The sequence below is a fragment of the Neofelis nebulosa genome, chromosome 9 (genome assembly GCF_028018385.1).
Source record: "Neofelis nebulosa isolate mNeoNeb1 chromosome 9, mNeoNeb1.pri, whole genome shotgun sequence".
Lineage (NCBI taxonomy): Eukaryota > Metazoa > Chordata > Mammalia > Carnivora > Felidae > Neofelis > Neofelis nebulosa.
Window position 1 is genome coordinate 78,305,270 of NC_080790.1, and position 19,482 is coordinate 78,324,751.

At 47.7% G+C, this 19,482-nt stretch overlaps 2 protein-coding genes across 4 annotated transcripts in view; one reads left to right on the forward strand and one right to left on the reverse strand.

Moving 5' to 3' along the window:
- Nucleotides 1-15,619, reverse strand: part of LMAN2L (lectin, mannose binding 2 like) — an 81,019-nt gene extending 65,400 nt beyond the window's left edge. The window contains exon 1 of the mRNA XM_058684319.1: nucleotides 15,506-15,619. The gene's annotated coding sequence lies outside the window, so the exon portion shown is untranslated. The remainder of the gene's footprint in view (nucleotides 1-15,505) is intronic.
- The window catches only part of CNNM4 (cyclin and CBS domain divalent metal cation transport mediator 4), a 41,244-nt gene continuing 37,277 nt past the window's right edge, over nucleotides 15,516-19,482 (forward strand). For 2 of the 3 annotated variants that reach the window (XR_009248697.1, XM_058684308.1), the window contains exon 1: nucleotides 15,516-17,026. Coding sequence is in view for 2 of the 3 variants with exons in the window: in XM_058684308.1 (XP_058540291.1) it covers nucleotides 15,625-17,026 (1,402 nt within the window). In the remaining variant the exon portion in view is untranslated. The remainder of the gene's footprint in view (nucleotides 17,027-19,482) is intronic. The other variant, XM_058684309.1, reaches the window with a different exon arrangement.

A 19,482-nucleotide genomic window follows, 5' to 3' on the forward strand; every position in this document is an offset into this window, starting at 1 on the left:
CTCTCTTTCTCTCTCTATCTCTCTCTCTCTCAAAAATAAATCAACATTAAAAAAAAAAACAAAACAGAGTGAGGGTCATCCAGCTTCCCACCTTTTCCTCACCATTTCCATCACCCAACCAATAAATAATCAGGTCCTGATTATTTTATTCCTAATTATTTCACAAAGCCATCACATCCTTTTCATCCCCTGCTTTGTCTGTCTCCCAAACCACAACTGTTATTCTGGTCACCATCATCCACATGATCCCCCAAGTAAACCATCTAGCCATGCCATTTCCTGAATGTCAGGGTTAAATGAGTTGATACTGGTAAAGCTCTTAGAGCAGTGGCTGGCATGTAGTAAGCACTATATCATCATCATCATTATTATTAACGGAGCCCTTGTTGGTTCCCATCACCTGTGGGGAAAAGATTCAAGCCCCTCAACTTGGCAAACAAAGCCCTCTGCCACCCTTCTCTGGCGTTATTACCCACAGCTTCCTTTCTTCATCTATATCTGCCAGCTTTCCCTCTTCCATCTCCTTTTCCACAGCCCACTTCCTTCTAGAGGCTTTCCCTGACTTCCTCAGGCAGTGGCAGTTGCCCCACTCTGAGCTCTCAATGTTCCCCAGGCACATTTCTTACAGAGCACTCACCAGTTCTGTCTCTGTCTTCCCAACAAACTTAACCAAAGTTAATTCTCTCTTTCCTGAATATAAATATATTTAATAAGAGAAACATGAATGTAAGCCTGTTTGATATTTAATATCTAAAATTAAAACTGTCACAACCATCGGGGCACTGGCTGGCTGCGTCGGTGGAACACGTGATACTTGATAGTGGGGTTGTGAATTTGAGCCCCACTTGGATGTAGAGATTACTTAAAAATAAAGCCTAAAAAAACAAAAATAAAACCCAAAAAACTGTTACAACCACTGATCATTTATAGACTCCACACAAAGTAGATATTTGGTGATAAGATATAAGGAATTGCAATGAATCTATTGGTGTCATACCCTAGCTTTAAAACCATTCATAGATATCAATTATCATAGGATAAAATCCAAATGCCTTAATGTAGCATTCAATGCCCTTCAACTTGACTCAAATCAGCCTGTACACACGTCTATTACAATGTGTCACCCTGAATTATGTGGCTCAATTAGCAAATTATGTGTTTGTCTCCCTGGCAAGGCTGGGAGCTCCTGGACCACAGGAAGCAGATCTTACTCATTTCCTATCATACGCCCTACCCGCTTCCCCATTCCCTAACCCATCACCCAGCACGTAGTAGGAATTCCAACTGTTTTGAATAAAATTATTTCCATTATATTTCTGTCAGTTGGAATTGTTTTATTGTAATAAATATACGTAAAATAAAATTTACCAATTTTAACCACTTTTAAGTATACAGTTCAGAGGCAGTAAATACATTTACATTGCTGTGTGACCTATCTACCGGATTTTTTTAATGTTTATTTATTTTTGAGAGAGACAGACAGAGTGCAAGTGTGGGAAGGGCAGAAAGAGAGGGGGACACAGAATCCGAAGCAGGCTCCAGGCTCCGAGCTGTCAGCACAGAGGCCCGACACAGGGCTCGAACTCACAGACCACAAGATCATGACCTGAGCTGAAGCTGGACGCTTAACCAACTGAGTCACCCAGGTGCCCCTCTACTGGATTTTGGATAGAGTATCTCAGCATATCTTATTGTAAAATTCACTGTGATGAAGAAAAGGGAAATAAAGGAGAGTGTGTCAAAGACAAAATACACAGGACAATAATTCAGATGATTTTCTTCAAACTGTTGCAATAAGGAAAATGCTCATTAGTAAGGAACATATCAAAGAAAAGGAAAGGGGCCTGGTGTTTCATAGAGGCAGGTAAACAAGGGAATCATCATGAGGAAGGATAGAAAGGGTTTTATCTGAGTCACTGAGGAAGGAAGGCAAAAATGGGTCTTATCTCAGAATATTCTAGAACAGGATAGTCCTTTGAAGTTGAAGTTAGCCATTTCTCAGGACTCAAAATGGGATGAGAAGGGACACAAAAGGGTGAGGGGATTTTTTGACTGTAGCTGGTTTCCAGAAGTACAGGGTTCATATAAAATTCAATACTGTAGGGGCGCCTGGGTGGCTCAGTCGGTTGAGCGTCCGACTTCGGCTCAGGTCACGATCTCGCGGTTCGTGAGTTCGAGCCCCGCATCGGGCTCTGGGCTGATGGCTCAGAGCCTGGAGCCTGCTTCCGATTATGTGTCTCCTTCTCTCTCTGCCCCTCCCCCCTTCATGCTCTGTCTCTCTCTGTCTCAAAAAAAAAAAAAAAAAAAAACGTTAAAAAATTCTAAATTCAATACTGTGAAGGTGGTGAGAGGAGGTGCAGGGAAACAGAAAAAGGAGCCATGTCTCCCTCCAACACCACGCTACACACATGTAGAGGCACCTTCTTGTAGCCAGGTCAGGTCTTGACCATCTTTTAGATGCTTAATGCTCTCTTTTTCTCCACAGAATCATCTCCCATGATCTAGGGCTGTATACCTCCAGCGTGGGGGCATTCACAGACAATGTGAGTTGTATATTCTAGGAGTTCTGGATGATGATTCCTCCACTTCCTTGTCTTCAAAGCCAAAGAGATACCTCCACTTAGGAGCCCCTTGAAACCTGATGCCCCTACCTCCACCCCATGTCGGAGGCTCCAAGGCAGCCTCTTGGCCCCATTCTTTCCTCTCCCCCCTGCCCTTCCCTTTTTAACCTTCCCATTCTATTTAAATCCACTCCCACCCAAAACCTAGGACCCAAAGCAGGGCCTAACATCAACCCTCCCAAAGCCAGGTAGACCACTCTTCCCTGCTCAGATATCCAGGTAAGGATTTGGAATTAGGTCCATCATCAGCCCTAGGATGGCAGCTAACCCAGTCCCACCCCTGCCCCAGCTCCTTTCCTCCCCAACCCACTCTCCATTCCCACCCCGCCCACCCCCACCCCCATCCCATATCTCCAGTTCTCCAAGCAGACCTAGAGCACAGAAGGGGACAGTAGCTCTAACACAAACTAGCCAACTACTTTCCAGTGGCAACTTACAAATTCTAGTCTCCCAATAAGCCACAATTAAATAGCCTGGAGTGCTTTGGGCATACACAGATGATTCGGTTCAACTCCCAAACACCTCATTGGTAAATCTAGGGTAGGGCCCAGGGATTTGGTTTTGAAAATCTCTCCCCAGGGAATGTGATATGCAGCCAACTTCCAGAATTACAACCCTTTCACATCCAGTATCTCATTTTGACCTCACGTTGACTTTGTGTGGTGGGCAAGGTGGGCATTACCTCACTTTATGATTAGGACATCTGTACTCAGTTCATAAATTTTAAACAGGGTGCAGCACCTCAATTTAGAGGTAGGATTTTGAGATTTGCTTTAAAGAACAAGTAACTAGGGGCGCCTGGGTGGCTCAGTCGGTTAAGTGTCTGACTTCAGCTCAGGTCACGATCTCAAGGTCCGTGAGTTCGAGCCCCACGTCGGGCTCTGGGCTGATGGCTCAGAGCCTGGAGCCTGCTTCCAATTCTGTGTCTCCCTCTCTCTCTGTCCCTCCCCTGTTCATGTTCTGTCTCTCTCTGTCTCAAAAATAAATAAACATTTAAAAAAATTTTTTTTAAATAAATAAAGAACAAGTAACTGTAGACCTCTGCATTGTGAGTGTGAGCCATGCTGGGCTTAGAGATTACTTTAAAAAAAGAAAAAAGGAGAGGTTCCTGGGTGGCTCAGTCAGTTAAGTGTCCGACTTCTTCGGCTCAGGTCATGGTCTCGCAGTTTGTGAGTCCGAGCCCCAAATCGGGCTCTGCCTGCTTCAGATTCTGTGTCTCCCTCTCTCTCTGCCTCTCTGCCACTCACGCTCTGTCTCTCTCTCTCTCTCAAAAATAAATAAACATTTAAAAAAAAGATAAAAATTCTTTGGAGGAAGATTGTGTGTGTACTGAGGAGAGGGTAGGATAGATGAAAAAAAGCAAAAAAATCTTGATAAATGTTGAAGCTGGGTTATGGGTATATGGGGATTCCCTCCACCTTTATGTATGTTTGAGAGTTGCCATAATAAAAAAAAAAAAAAAAAACTTTTTAAAGTCTCCCTTGGAGATGATTACAAAATGTGCTGGGTATGCATTTGTGGTGTTTTCTAAATTTCCTCCAGGGAATGAAAACTGTAATTAACTGTAATCTGTGAAGTTCATTGTGACCCATCCAATATAATGTCATAACTAAAAAGAGAGAGGAGTCTGCAATCTGGAAAAAGAACAGTCAATGGATGAAAATATGTCTGAGTCTATCAATTCTGTCCAGGGAGAGAGTGTTTCTAAGTATCCTGTGTTGGTTAAAATCAAGCCTACTCTGCCTGGGTGGCTCAGTCGGTTGGGCGTCCGACTTCAGCTCAGGTCACGATCTCACGGTCCGTGAGTTCGAGCCCCGCGTCAGGCTCTGGGCTGATGGCTCAGAGCCTGGAGCCTGCTTCTGATTCTGTGTCTCCCTCTCTCTCTGCCCCTCCCCCATTCATGCTCTGTCTCTCTCTGTCTCAAAAATAAATAAACGTTAAAAAAAAAAATTAAAAAAAAAATCAAGCCTACTCTCCTAACATATTCATAACGACTTCCCACTTAACATTCTAGCTCTCTTAGAATTTCTCAGTATATTAACTATTTAATTTCTCAGCATATTAGGAAATTAGTATTAGCATATTATTATATTGCCAGTACTAGTATGTTCATATGTTAATTAAGAAACTAGTATTTGGCTTTATCACTTCATTACTTCATAACACTTGAGTCAGTATGACTTACGCTCCCCAATGTGTTTACCCATCAGTGAATTGATAAAAATCAATATCCTGAGGACCAGATCTCAGATCTGTGGTAGCTCTACGAAGGGGCAAATGAATTAGGGACTGTCTCGAGGCATCCAGATACCTGCTTGTCACAGGTAAGTTGGGACATAAGATTCACTAAAAATTGCAGGAAGAGGGTGGGAAGGAGGGAGAACTCTGGCATGTGGAGTTGGAATGAAAACATCTGCCGTTTTGAGATCTACCTCTACCTTATGACCTGAAGCAAATGACACAATCTCTCTTAGCCTCAAATTCTCTATCTGTAAATTGGGTGATGAAACCTACCACACTGGGTTGTTGAGAGCATTAAATGAAAAAATGTATAAAGGATGAACATGCGCACTGCAGACTCTAAAGAGTTCTATAAGTACACAAATCACTATTGTTTATAAAGTTTTGTTATGGCTTGTCTACTTGTGTCCTGAAATGTGTTCTAGGAAAGGAGATTTGGTCCCTTTATTTTTATTTTGTTTAATGTTTATTTACTTATTTATTTTAATTGTTTTAATGTTTATTTTTGAGAGAGTGTGGGTGGGGAAGGGCAGAAAGAGAGGGAGACACAAAATCTGAGGCAAGCTCCAGGTTCTGAGCTAGACTCCGACCTGGGTTTTGAACCCACAAGCCATGAGATCATGACCTGAGCCAAAGTCGGACGCTCAAATGACTGAGCCATCCAGGTGCCCCAATTTTTATTTATTTTTGAGAGAGAGAGAGAGAGTGCGTGCTTGGGAGCACATGCAAACAGGGGAGGGGCAGTGAGAGAGGGAGACAGAGCATCCAAAGCAGGTTCTGTGCTGACAGCAGAGACCTCAGTGTGGGTCTTGAACTTAACTAACCTCGAGACCATGACCTGAGCCAAGTTGGATGCTTAGCCGATTGAGGCACCCAGGGGCCCCTGGATTTGGTCCCTTTAGAAGAAAGTATATGTACTGGAAATTGATTTATAAATGGAATAGAAACTACTGACTGATGTGAGAATATTCCTCAGGGATCTTGGGGGGCAGGCAGAGTAGAAGTGTATAATGTGTAAATCCTATCACTGGGGCTTATAATTAGAAATAGGATATGCTGTATCTTCAAAGGTCAAACAACTAAAAAAATAAAAGTCTTTGGTGGGTATAATTTTCCTCATTCACCTTCTGCCTGTGGAAGATGAACAGACAGGAGCCCTGAGCTCTCCGGATGCTGGATGAGTGGGGAAGTGCAAGGGGACAGCTGATCTACAGCTATGATAGAAGCCAAGGGAGGGGGTGAATGAGGTTGGAAATTCCCATGCTCTGCAGCAAGCAGCACCCATTGCTGTAAGAAACTGCAGGCTCTTCAGGATGGGTGGGAGCCACGTGAACCAGGGAAGCTATCTTGGAAGTTAACCTGGCCCGAAGTCCTGAGCCAACCAGATGATGGCTACTTCCAAAAGTCAGACTGAGGGTTATTAGCTCTAGGGAAAAAACCAAGAAGTCAAGGTTAGACCAAATACTGACGGATAAAAACTGAGATTAATGCATAAGGAGTCCAACTGCAAAAATATGATTGTAGAGGTGCCTGGGTGGCTCAGTTGGTTAAGCACCGGACTCTTGATTTCAGCTCAGGTCATGATCTCACCGTTAGTGAGTTCAAGCCCTGCATCGGGCTCTCTGCTGTTAGTGCAGAGCCTGCTTCAGATCCTCTGTCTCCCTCTCTCTCTGCCCCTCTCCCACTCCCACTCTCCCTCTCTCAGAAATAAACAATTTTTTAAAATTCTTAAACAATATGATTATATTTCTTTAAATCATATTCCACTTGGTATTTCTTTAAACAACTAGACTCATACATGGCTGTAAAAAGATTTCTATATTCTAAAAAATCATGAAGGCTTTTATGATGTTCCTTGGTTTCAATGTTTCTCAATGAGAATGACAGCTTGGAATGCAAACCTAGACAAGTTTACATTTCAATTCTTGGCTCTTTTGATCTTATTGATCTTGTATGACCTTGAGCAAGTTATTTAACCTCTTTGGGGCCCAGTTTTCTATCTGTAGAAGGAGAATGATAGTAACACCTACCTCAAACAATTGCTATAAATATTTAAACGAAGAAAGGAGTGAGGGTGCCTGGCTGGTTCAGTCAGAAAAGCATAAGACAGTTGATCTCTGGGTCATGAATTCAAGCCCCATGTTGGGTGTAGAGATTACTTAACAAAAGGGGCACCTGGGTGGCTCAGTCGGTTGAGCATCTGACTCTTGATTTCAGCTCAGGTCATGATCTGGCAGTTTGTGAGTTCAAGCCCTGCATTAGGCCCTGTGCTGACAGCTCAGAGCCTGGGGCCTGCTTCAGATTCTGTGTCTCCCTCTCTCTTTGCCCCTCACCCACTCGCACTCTGTCTGTCTCTCTGTCTCTGTCTCTCAAAAATAAATAAACGTTAAAAAAAATTCTTTAAAGAAACTGGGAGTCTCTGGAGGGTTTTGATCAGAGGGGGTTTATCATTTAAGTGTTTTAGAGAATCACTCTGCTGTTGGCTTGAGAAAAAACTGTAGGGAGGAAAGGGCAGAAGCAAGGAGACCAAGTATATTGGTAATCCAAGTGAGCAAGGAAGGTGCCTGGGGCCTGGGTGGTGGCAGCAGAAGTGAGGAGAGGTAGCTGGATTTTAGATGTATTTTCAAGGTACAGTTAACAGATTTATTGATCGATCTGATAGAGGTATAAAGGAAGCAGAGGAAAAAAGGATAATTCCAAGATTTTCTGGCTACAGCAGCTGGAAAGATGGAATCGTCATATACTGATAGGAGGGAAATCATGAGAGATATATGTTTTGGAGGACAGATATTTTAATTTTGGTGGTACTGGGTTTATGCATCTACTGGAAATCCAAGCAGAGAATGGGCCCTCTGATCCTAACCATCATCCCAGTAAGACCAAATTCCCAATATTTAAGAAGAGCAGTTGGGGGTCAGGGTCGGAGGAAGTTTGTCAGCTGATTAGTGTTCAGTAGAGAGGACTTTCCCTCACCTACTGTGATAGCCAGCTTCCAAACGGTCCCCACTGACCCCTGCCACCTGCTCCTGTAGGGTACTTTCCCGTCGTGTATCAATTTTGGTCCATATGACCAATAGGATATGGAAGATGTGGTGGTACGTCATTTCTAAGGCTAGGCCATAAAAGACATTATGGCTTCCATCTCAAATCACGTATTACAGGCAAAGCCAGCTACCATGTTGTAAATAGCCCAATGGAGAGGTCCATGGGACAAAGAACCAAGTCCTCCTGCCAGCATCCACGTAAGTGAGCTTGGAGGTGAATCTTCTAGCCCCAACCAAGCCTTCAGATGACCTCAGCCCCAGCCAACATCTTGACTTCAATTTGTGAGAAACTCTGAGCCAGAACCACCCAGCTAAACTGCTTCCCAGTTCCTGACCCACAGAAACTATGACATAATAAGTGATTATTATTTTAGGCCACTAAGTTCTGCATTTGTTATGCGGCAATAGGTAACTAACATACCTGTCAAAGTCAAGTGAAGGAGATGCTCTAAGAAAACTTGGAGGGAAAAAAAAAAGAAAAAGAAAATTCGGAGGGTCCTGCAAGAAGAGAGACTGGCATCTTATTCCACAATTAGACCTCTGCTTAGGCAGTAGACTTACTATTTTGCCCTGGGTGGTATATACTGCAACCATTGGGTGGACTCATTCAAGAGGGGCTGCCTGACAGGCAAAGTGTATCTCAACGGCAAGAAGTTGGAGGGGAGGAGTCCCAACAAGGGCTGAGGTGAACTTTCTACTACCAGAAACCAACAACTGGACACAAACAACATTCAGTCAAGTGGCAACAACCACAAAGTCGGGGGCAGAGGGGAAGGTTTCAAACTATGGGAGATTAAGAAAAGACAAATTCTCTTTCTTCCCCTCTTGCCCTACCAGGCCCCAATATTGGAGAAGTTTGATCCTGAAAATGAAGAGGGAAGTATCCTAGAACTAGCACATGACCCACTTCGCTTGACACATCCACACATCCACAAACACCTCCCCTCTCCAAAACTGGCTACAGTGATTGGAGAACTGAGGACTGACCAAGGCCCTTCCCCACTCCAAGTCCAGGGAGCAGAAACTGTGGTCTCCAGTTAGGGACTCTCTCCCCATATGAAAGCCTACAGCAGACTCCTGATTAGAGCTTCTTGGTATCCTGTCCACCCTAGGTGTCAATTGTTATGGCCTGAGGTACTTTGTACAGGCCTGGTCAGTTGTCTGTCTCCAGTAGAATCCATGCGAAAGGAGGTGGGACAGGGCCCCAGAGAATAGGGAGTACTGTTCCCTGAAGAAGGGGACAGGAAGCTGGACAGCTCAGAGCAACAGATGCCCACTACATCTAATCCTGTTGATCTTTTTTTTTTTTTTTTAAATGTTTATTTAGTTTTGAGAGAGAGAGAGAAAGAGAAGCACAAGCTGGGGTGTGGCAGAGAGAGAGAGGGAGACACAGAATCCGAAGCAGGCTCCAGACTCTGAGATGTCCACACAGAGCCCAACGTGGGGCTTGAACCCACAAACCATGAGATCATGACCTGAGCCAAAATCAGACGCCCAACCGACTGAGCCACCCAGGTGGCCCTGATCTCTTTTTTTTTTTTTAATGTTTATTTGTTTTTGAGACAGAGCGAGAGGGCAAGTGGGGGCGGGGCAGAGAGAGAGGGAAAGAGAGGATCCCAAGCAGGCTGTGCACTGGCATTGCAGAGCCCAATGCAGGGCTCGATCCCAGGAACCCGTGAGATCATTACCTGAGCCGAAATCCAGAGTAGGACCCTTAACTGACTGAGCCACCCAGGCACTCCATGATCTTGTTGATCTTATCTTTGCCTTCTCTTGATTGCTTAGGAAAATTACACATCAGAGAATTTAAATGAGGATAGAACCTGATGATCAGACCCAGTCCCCTCATGTTGGAGATAAGGCCCCAAGGCCCTTTGGGCCTCGCCATTTGTTGAAGGCTCTACAGGTATTTGGTACCTGCGCAATTGTTTGGGACAAACCTGTAGAAATCTGGACACTTGGGAATGAAGGTCTCAAAGGCCGTCTCCTTTTCTGGGCAGGGCTGGGAGACAATAAGATTTAGTGATCAGGAACTTGCCTCACTGATCTGCCTGGGGAGATTTATTGCCTCATGTGGATTATGCCAGGCACTGTGGGTGTGGGTATCATTTATAAGGAGAACATTCAAACTCCCACCAGTCTTCCTAAGTTTCATCCAAAGAGAATTCCAGTGGATGCTCATGAGCAATGCATGAGACTGATGCCAGTATTTTTCAAATTGGAGATCAGCCAAGAAATCACTTTAGTTAGGTGCAGGGCAGACTTTTTTTTTTCCTCATTTTTTTAAGACATAGGCTAGAGTGGAAATTGTATTAAGGGGTAAATGCAATTTCATGAAACAGTTTTCTAGCTGCAATTTTATATATAAAACTACTGGCTAGAAGCTTCCTCCTCATTTCCCATTCCTGGCCCCCAACAGTATTATTCCTAGCCCCTTTTTTAGGAAAATCCAATTCATTCCACAAATGCATATGGAATACCAAGCATGTTGGATACAGAGATGACTATGACACAGGTTTTGTCCTTGAGGGACTCTCAATCCAGTGGGAAATGGACTACAGTCCAGAGTAAAGGAGAAAATGAAGTGGGCAGAAGGTGGCAGAATACAGAGAAATAATTTCTGGGCAGTGGATAGGGAAGTTGGGGGAACTTCTGTTTTCTACTTATGATTTGAATTTGTTGCAAGGAGGATGTATCATTTTGGCAATTTTAAAAGCCCAGTAAAAATATAAAAATACAGGAATGAATAAATGAATAAAATGTAATATGAAAGTCCTGGCCTGAGGGAAGGAAAAAGAAACATATTTAGAAGCAGTGCTACCAAACGTGGGCTCATTTAGTCCCTTTAGTACAATCCAAGGGTCTCTTGATCCCCATCTTAAAAATGGAGAAATCAAGACCCTAAGAAGTCAAGCACTATTGTCCCAATTCACCAGCTGGTAAGAGACAGAGCCCATGGCATTTCTGCTATAGCCTGTTTCCATTTGCCAGCTATGAAAAAGGGTTGGAAACTAGGGACAATGACTTCAAGAAGTTGTTCTTCAGCTTTTGTAAATACTCAGTGTTTTTTATCTTGCTCTTCCTTACTTTTCTCTGGTGATTAACAGTTAATCTCTTAACATAAAAAAGGGTCTTGGTGTTTTTGGAGGCAGAAGGAAAAGCTTGTTGGGGTAGCCGGTCTTGGGGACAGGGCTCTCCAGTGCAGGAGGGGAAGAGGAAAGCAGAAAGGGGAGTAGGCAGGGCCCTGGAGCTCAGCCCCTCTCACACCTGTGCTTGCCTGGGACTCTTCACAGGGGCCCTGCTCTCCCCAGGAGGACTTGCCTTCTGGGTTGTCAAGTCTCTCAGATCTGAGTGACAGGCTTCCACTTTCCCACTTGCCAGCCTTTGCAGCCTGAACCTGCATGCACCATGACAACCCCTGTCACCTCCAGCAGTACTACCTGCACCCCAGCCGCCTTTGTTCCCTTACCACGGAGCCCCAAGGGGTCCAGATGTGGTCTTGTTTAGTCCCTGATGATCTCCCTTGGCCTCTCTTCTCTATCATCCTCTATAGACTATCTGTCTCTGCAGGGAAAGGGAAGGGAAAGAACTCGAAGACAGTAGCTAGAGTTGGATGCAGAGACACAGTGGGGCTAATGAAATCTGAGTGTCCTCTAAAAATCCCTGCCTTGTCATGTCCATAACCATCATGGTTACTGATCATGTTCATTGAGCTCTTACCAGGTGCCAGGCATCATCTGACTCAATACTCCAGAATGTCCCAGAGTCCCAGGTCACACAGGCAATCCATGGCCAAGCCAGCCCCACAGTGTGCCTCCTGAGCTGTGCCTGAACCCCTATGGTGAGGCATCCTCCCTCCTGTGGTCCTGTCCCAAAGGAGAACAATTTGTCCTATGGCCATGGAGCTTTGAAACCTACCCAATTAATACAAACGCTTCCTCTCCTTTGCTGTTCTGGCATTCTACTTCCTGTCACAGGCACATCCTATTATTGGCCTGAATCCATTGTTCTGATGCTTTCATCCCCTCCTCTGGCTTAATGAGGTGTCTGTCTCAGGTAGAAAATGATACCAGGTCCTCATGTCCCCACTTGTTGGGGTGACCTGAGTTGAGATTTGAGCCACGGTACCATCTCAGCTACCCCCATGCTTGCTCTGTCCCTCTGTGGAGGGATGACTGCCCCTTCTTTCCCAAGACAATTTAATAGCACAGATATAACTTGCAAATGCTCAGGGTTATTGCAGATTTGCAGAGAGCTGGTGAACAGGCCACTGCATGTATTGATGTGGCCCCTCCCTCACTCTGAAAATTGCTCCCAACCGGGCTTTTGAACCCCAGGGCCCACAGCATCCTCCAAGGGACTTGGGGGGGGGCATGGCAGCCCTCAGGCTCTGAGCTCCACCAGCAGATGGGCTGCTTATCTGGCAGGAGCTCCTCATCCTGGACACCCAAATGTTGAAGAGGACTAAGAAAACAGCCTGGGAGGATCACAGCCTGAGGAGTGGAACAGGAGATCCCAGGTTACTATGGTCCAATGAAGGACCTTGTTCTTCATTGGATTCTTAGGGTCAGCACATTGCCAGGTACAAAATAAGGGGCAATAGACTTTTAAGCCTGTCTCCCTGCACAGGACCAGAAGGAGTGCTCTCCGGGAGGTGTAGACATGCTGCCATAGGGCCCAGAAAGAACCTGTCAGGTCCCAAAGTCATGAGTGGAATGCTCTGTGATGCTCAGAAGTCAGGTACCAGACCTCTCTGAGAAAGACCTTCCCCAAAGTCCTTACTTGCAAGTGGAGATAATTCAGGGGAGTAAGGGCTTCCACCCTGCAGCAGAGAAACAGGTCTGACCCCCAAAGTAGACAGACTTCTCATTTGCACATCTCTTTCTGCACTTCTCACAGCCTGGTTCACAGAAGCCACACATTTGTCCAGGCTTCCTGACTCTTCACACAGATAGACTTCCATCTCCATGTTGTCCCCACCGATCTGTGGGAGAGGTTTTTCAACTCTGCAGATGAGAAAAGTTTAAATGCCCTAACCAGAGATAAAAGCCTAGCAGGAGAGGTACCTGGGTGGCTCAGTTGGTTGAAGATCTGGCTCTTGGTTTTGGCTCAGGTCATGATCTCCCAGTTTGTGGGCTGGAGCCCCACATTAGACTCTGTACCGGCAGTACGGAGCCTGCTTGGATTCCCTCTCTCTGCCCCTTCCCTGCTCACTGGCTAGATAGATAGATAGGAACAAATTTTAGGGGGGGAAAAAAAAGCCTGGCAGGAAATGAACCTGGACTCCAGTCTGGACCTCAAATAGCTCCTCTGACACTTTCTGAGTTACACTGCTTTTAATTTTTTTCGAGAGATTCTTGTCTTCGCTGCCAGATTGAAGGCTGTGGGTGGGCAACAAGGTATTTCATTTCTTTACTTTGTTGATTCTGTTCTATTCACTTAAGTACGGATGTGAATGCAATTGTGGATGGGTGGAATTAAATGAACTTTAGCAGAGACTAACTCTTCTTACCAGATTCCCACTTAAACCCAAGTATCTCAAAAGCTTTTTTTTCCCCTTCCCTTTGTTGACTTCTCTTAATTGGACTCAGTGCATATACAGGGAGCTTCTGAGTTTGACAGTTTGAAAAGAGCAAAATAAAAATAGCCGATTGGTCAATAATAGAATGGTAAAGTCTCTAAGTACCATGGGAAGGGTGTTTCCAGCTGGCTGGAAAAAGATGAAATGAGGTGGACAAAAGCCTCTCTGAAAGCTGGGCTTGCTCTGAGGTGATGCAGGTGGCTCATCCTGTATCGGTGGAGAAGGGAGGGAACAGCCAGTCCAAGGTTCTACTTTCTGTTTTTGCTCTGTCTTGGCTAGTGCCCATCTGGGGGCTCCTGCTCCTTACAAAAGTGGCCAGCTAGAAACACTGTAGAATATGAAGTGAGGCGCCTACCTGAAAGGGACTGCTTCAGGCTGGCCTAGTATGCACAACACTATAGGATTGTTCCTCTCTGTTTGGGCTCTTTCCGGCTGGTATTGATTGTTGCTTTTTTTGGCAAACAGTATACCACAACAAAAATAAACACATGTGTTTGTGCAGGGAGAGAGTAAAATGGATTCTGTGTCTCCAGCGTTGGGAAAAAAACTTGCTCTGAGACCCAGTGGTCAACCTGGTACCAGATTCCCTATTTTGTGCACCTCTGCAATTATTGTGAGGTTGTTTGTCTGTCTGTCTCCTTGCCCCTAACAGGGCAGGCGGCTGCGGTCTTCCCCACACCTCCTGAGTGCTTGGTGCTTGGTGCTCAATTCATAGTCGCTAACTGACACCAAGGTAGGGCCATCCAGGAAGTAGTCATTTCAGGGCTAGGCCTGGCGCCACACCTCTCAGCTCATTTTCACATGCGTCTGCCCCAGCTGGCCAGTCACCACCACAATTTGGGGTTAGGGGTTTGGTCTGGAAGGGCAGGCAACAACAACATCAGCTACACAGAACATTCAGAATTGTCCTGTCCTGTTCAATGCCTAGGCCAAGTGTTCCCATAAGCTTAGTGAGATGGTGCCCTCTTGTCATTCTTACTCCCGTTTTATAGATATAGAAACCTGGTCTGAGAGACACTCCAATGTGCCTTACCAGTCACACAAGCCTGTTCTTAAAATAGCAATCTGGAGGGACTCCAACTTGTGCCTAGATTCAATTTCTTCATCTGTTAAATGGAAAAATAACACTACCTCTTAGTGTTGTGCAAAGGATTAAATAAATATTATGCATATGTGTTTACTTGCTTATTGTCTGCTCTAGACTGTAAACTCCAGGGGGCAGGGGCTTTGGCTTATTCACCGCTATATTGTCAGAGTCTGGAACAAGATGCCTGTCACATAGGAGGGACTCAACATTCGTCCTAAAAGGAAATGACCTAAGACTAGGACGGACCTTGGCCCTTCTTTCTGCGGGTACAATCTATATCCTCAGTTTCCCAGATTCTCCTCCAACCAGGCAGCCACTGGCCAAAGGATGTCTCAGACTGGGGGCAGGGCCGTGGAACCTACTTCTGGCTTTGGGACAAGGTCATCAAAACCCTCAAGAGTGCAGAGGCCACAAAAGTCTTCAAGGGGCAGTCTGCAAGGCCGAAAGGCCTGTAGGCCTCTCAGGCCTCAGCCCTCAGGTTCTCCTTTTCTTTTTTCTTTTTGTATCAGTAAAAGCATTTTTCTCGCCCGAGCACAACGTGGTACTGCTTCCGAGGTTCCAGCAAAGAGCAATCCCCCCAGCCCCCCCACCCCCCCACCCCCCCAAGAAAGCGGCAGTGCTCTGGGGAAAGAGCCGAGCATGCGAAGCCCGGCTAGGTTGCGGCAGAGGAGCGGCGAGACCAGGAGAGCAGGCCTGGGCAGCAGGAGAGCTGGCCGCGCGTACAACCCGTGAGCAGAAAGGCCCGCGGGAATGGCCGCGCGAGGAGAAGGGCGGGGCGAGCGTCCGCCCGCGGCTCCCGCGCTCAGGCGCAGCTCCACCTTAAGCGCGGGACCCCCTTAAGGGCGGGCACCGCAGCCGCGCTTCCAGAGGCGGGGTCTCCCATGCAAATAAGGGGCGTGGGTCGGCGGGGCGGGGCGGGAGGGGCGCTGACCTGACGTCAGGCCTGCGGCCCGGGCAGTTGGCTCGGCGGCGGCGAAGCGGCAGGAGCAGCGGCGGGAGCGGGGCCGCGCGGCGGGGCGCGGGGAGCGGCGGCGGCCGAGCCGGAGCAACATGGCGCCGGTGGGCGGGGGCGGGCGCCGGGGCGGCGGGCCGGCCCGAGGGCGCCTCCTCCTGGCGACGCTGCTGCTGCTGGTGCTGCTGTGGGCGCGGGGGGCCCGGGGTCAGAGCGACCCCCAGCGGGGCGCGATCCTGGGCATGAGGCTGGCGAGCTGTAACAAATCGTGTGGGATGAATCCGGATGGCATCATCTTCGTGTCCGAGGGCAGTACGGTGAACCTGAGGCTGTACGGCCAGAGGCTGGGCTCCATCTCCAGCAACCTGATCTCCTTCACCGAGGTGGACAACTCCGAGGCCACCGACAACTCCACCAACTGCCCCGAGCTCACCAAGGACCTGGTCGTCCAGCAGCTGGTCAACGTGAGTCGAGGGAACACGTCCGGGATGCTGGTGGTGCTCACTAAGTTCCTCCGGAGGAGCGAGAACATGAAACTGTATGCACTGTGCACCCGGGCTGGGGTGGACGGGCCCTGGCAGAGGTGGACCGATAAGGACTCGCTGCTCTTCATGGTGGAGGAGGCTGGGAGGTTCCTGCCCCTCTGGCTGCACATCCTCCTCATTATGGTGCTGCTGGTGCTGTCGGGCATATTTTCTGGTCTCAACCTGGGGCTTATGGCCCTGGACCCCATGGAGCTGCGCATCGTGCAGAACTGTGGCACCCAGAAGGAAAGGCGCTATGCCCGGAAGATCGAGCCCATTCGGCGCAAGGGCAACTACTTACTCTGCTCGCTGCTCCTGGGAAACGTGCTGGTCAACACCTCCCTCACCATCCTTCTAGACATCCTCATTGGGTCTGGACTCATGGCGGTGGCCTCCTCCACCATTGGCATTGTCATCTTTGGGGAGATTGTACCTCAGGCCTTGTGCTCCCGACACGGGCTGGCAGTGGGTGCCAATACTATCATTCTCACCAAATTCTTTATGCTTCTCACCTTTCCCCTCAGTTTCCCCATTAGCAAGCTCCTGGATTTTGTTTTGGGCCAGGAGATTCGCACTGTTTACAATCGGGAGAAGCTGATGGAGATGTTGAAGGTAACGGAGCCCTATAATGATCTGGTGAAAGAGGAGCTAAATATGATCCAGGGTGCCCTGGAGCTACGGACCAAGACCGTGGAGGACATCATGACCCAGCTCCAAGACTGCTTCATGATCCGCAGTGATGCCATCCTGGACTTCAACACCATGTCGGAGATTATGGAAAGTGGCTATACCCGCATCCCCGTGTTTGAAGACGAGCAGTCCAATATTGTAGATATTCTCTATGTCAAAGACTTGGCCTTCGTGGATCCTGACGACTGCACCCCCCTCAAGACCATCACCCGCTTCTATAACCATCCAGTGCATTTTGTCTTCCATGATACCAAGTTGGATGCCATGCTGGAGGAGTTCAAGAAGGGTAAGGCCTGATGCTCGCCCTCTCCATTAACTGTCTTTGTGACACCTCTCATTCGCTTGCCTGTTTTGTGTCTGCTGGTCTTAGTGTTTTTGTGTGACTCTTTTCCTTTGCCCATCACTTCCTGTGCCTCTGAGGTGAATGGTATTTGGGACAGCAGGAACATTTCCTAAGCGTCTGCTGTCTGCCAGCTACTGTGCTTTGTGCTTCAGGTGAATCAGAGCTGAGACACACTTGTGCACTTGGAGGGATAGAGCAAGGCCTCAGGGAGCTATTGAAGCAGGACAGAGTAAGGCTAATGCCTTAAAAGAGGCCACGGACATTAGAGTGTGGAGCCCCACATCTGAGTGGGCTGGGGACCTGGGAAAACCTTCACATGGGAGGAAGCATTTGAGGAGAGCCTGAAGATATGGGGAGACGTGGTACTTGAGGCACGGGGAACCCCACGAGGAGCAGAGCACCTGAATGGGGTGGCAAAGGATGTGCTTGTGGCCCAGCAGATGGTCCTGTTGAGCTGGGTATAGGCTCTGCCTCTCAGTGGTCAGGGGGGAGAGGCTGAGTCATCTGGGGCCTTTGGAAGAGCCTGCAGTCAGGGCAGTAAGTTTGCTTGGAGCTTGGAGCTTTCGGAAGTTTTGAGCAAGAGTGATGTTACTGGAGCTCCTAGCCCACAGAAGCCGAATTGGGAGGTCTCTGGTTTGCTCCCCACTCAGAACAGTGCCAAGTAATGCTTTCGACTACTCAGCAGAAGCAAGCACATCAAGTTTTGGTTATTGTTCTGTCTTTTCGCAGGCGCCAAACATAAGCTTCCCTCCTGTGGTCTGAGAATCTTCAGCTGGCCTTGCAGTGCCTTGTGTTCTTTCCTCACATGGGTTCTTGGCCAGTTCTCAGGTAGTTAGAGAGGCACTTGGAAGTTTTACTCACCAGCCTCAAAGCTCAGGACACACACCCCTTTCCTTACTTCCAACAAAACTTTTCCTCCCACTTCTGCCACCCAGAAGCCCTCAGTGGCAGTAAACAAGCCAATTATGGAGTAAAACCCTCCTAGGCCAAAGGGAATGAGGAGGCAGAAAGGGAAGCTCTTCATAAAGGAATGGGGGAAGGGACCAGGGACTTTGCTTCCTTTCCCCATAAGTAGAGCTCCTGCTGGCTAAGGCAGCCTGCCAGTTTAGGGCTGGGAGCACCTTCGGCACTCAAGCAGGGAGCAAGCCTCAGACGCTTGTCAGTCTATTATTTCATGAGAGTTGGGGAGAGCCTGGAACTGGCTAGGTCAGTGGTGGAGGGTGGGATTGGTAGGAGGAGGCCCTGCCAGGTTTAGTCTTAAAAGATGCTCTGGTCAGGGCCAGAGTGGGAGATTGGTACCCTCCCTTCATCAGTTTGAGAGAGTGACTCGTAGCATCAGATCTGAGAAGGACTTGAGTAACATGAGTCCAAGTTGGAGACAGTCTGGTAAGGTGGCTTCATTGCAGAGGGACTGAAGGGACATCTGGTGGTGATGGCACAGTGTGGGGGGAGCTTTGCAGGTCCAGGCCCTAGAACCTGTTTGTCCCAGGTAGCTGAGCCTGAAGAAGAGCAGTGAGGATTTGTGCCCCACCTTCACCCTGCAGCCTCTTGGCCCTGAGGACTTCTCCCATGTTGCTTGGTGAGGAACCTGGTTGGGACTCACCAGGGCGGCTTCCTGCGCACCACCTCTATGGTCCTTGGGACTGTTGCTGGTGACACACCCTACAAGCACGTTTGCATCGTTCATCTCGAGTCTGGAAACAACCAGTGTGGATTGGCTGGGCTGGGCTTCCCAGCCCCTGATCGGCAGGGTTCAGCTCTTGTCTGGTGGGAGCTTCCTAGGGTTGGCAGGACCATCTTTCGACTCATCACGTAAAAAAAGTATTACTTCAGGAAGCTGGGAAAATAGAGCTAGCATCTTTTGGCCCAGAGCTCTGCTGAGTGGAACTCTCCAGATGTACATTTTAGTTCACTAGACCTTACTTAACAGGGGCCAGTGGTCTGAACCTGAGCCCCAGCCCTCGCCCTAGCCCTGGAGGGGGTGCTGCTAATTCCATGGAAATGCAGGCACAGTCTACCCAGTGCAGCATGAAGCCCTGGAGATGTGAGTGTGATATGATGGTCACTCCTAATGGACACATCCTGGGGCTTTGTGGTTCCGTCCTAACTCATTGCCACTCTGGGCTTCCCCCAATATGGCCTCTCCAAAATCTTTCCATTGGGCATTTACCTGTTAAGTCTGAGGCCCTCTAGGACACAGAAACACTTTGCATTTGCACCTTAAAAGATTTTCTTTACAAATCTGATGTTTGGAAGCCTTCTTTTTTAGCTAAGAAAAACCCAGTGAGCAAGCTTAACATGGCCAGCATTGTCGGCAGCATCAAAACAAGAGCTGGGTGCCTGCCAAGTGTGGTCAGGCATCTGCCTGAGGGTCTTTCTTATGCTTCAGTAGACTCTTC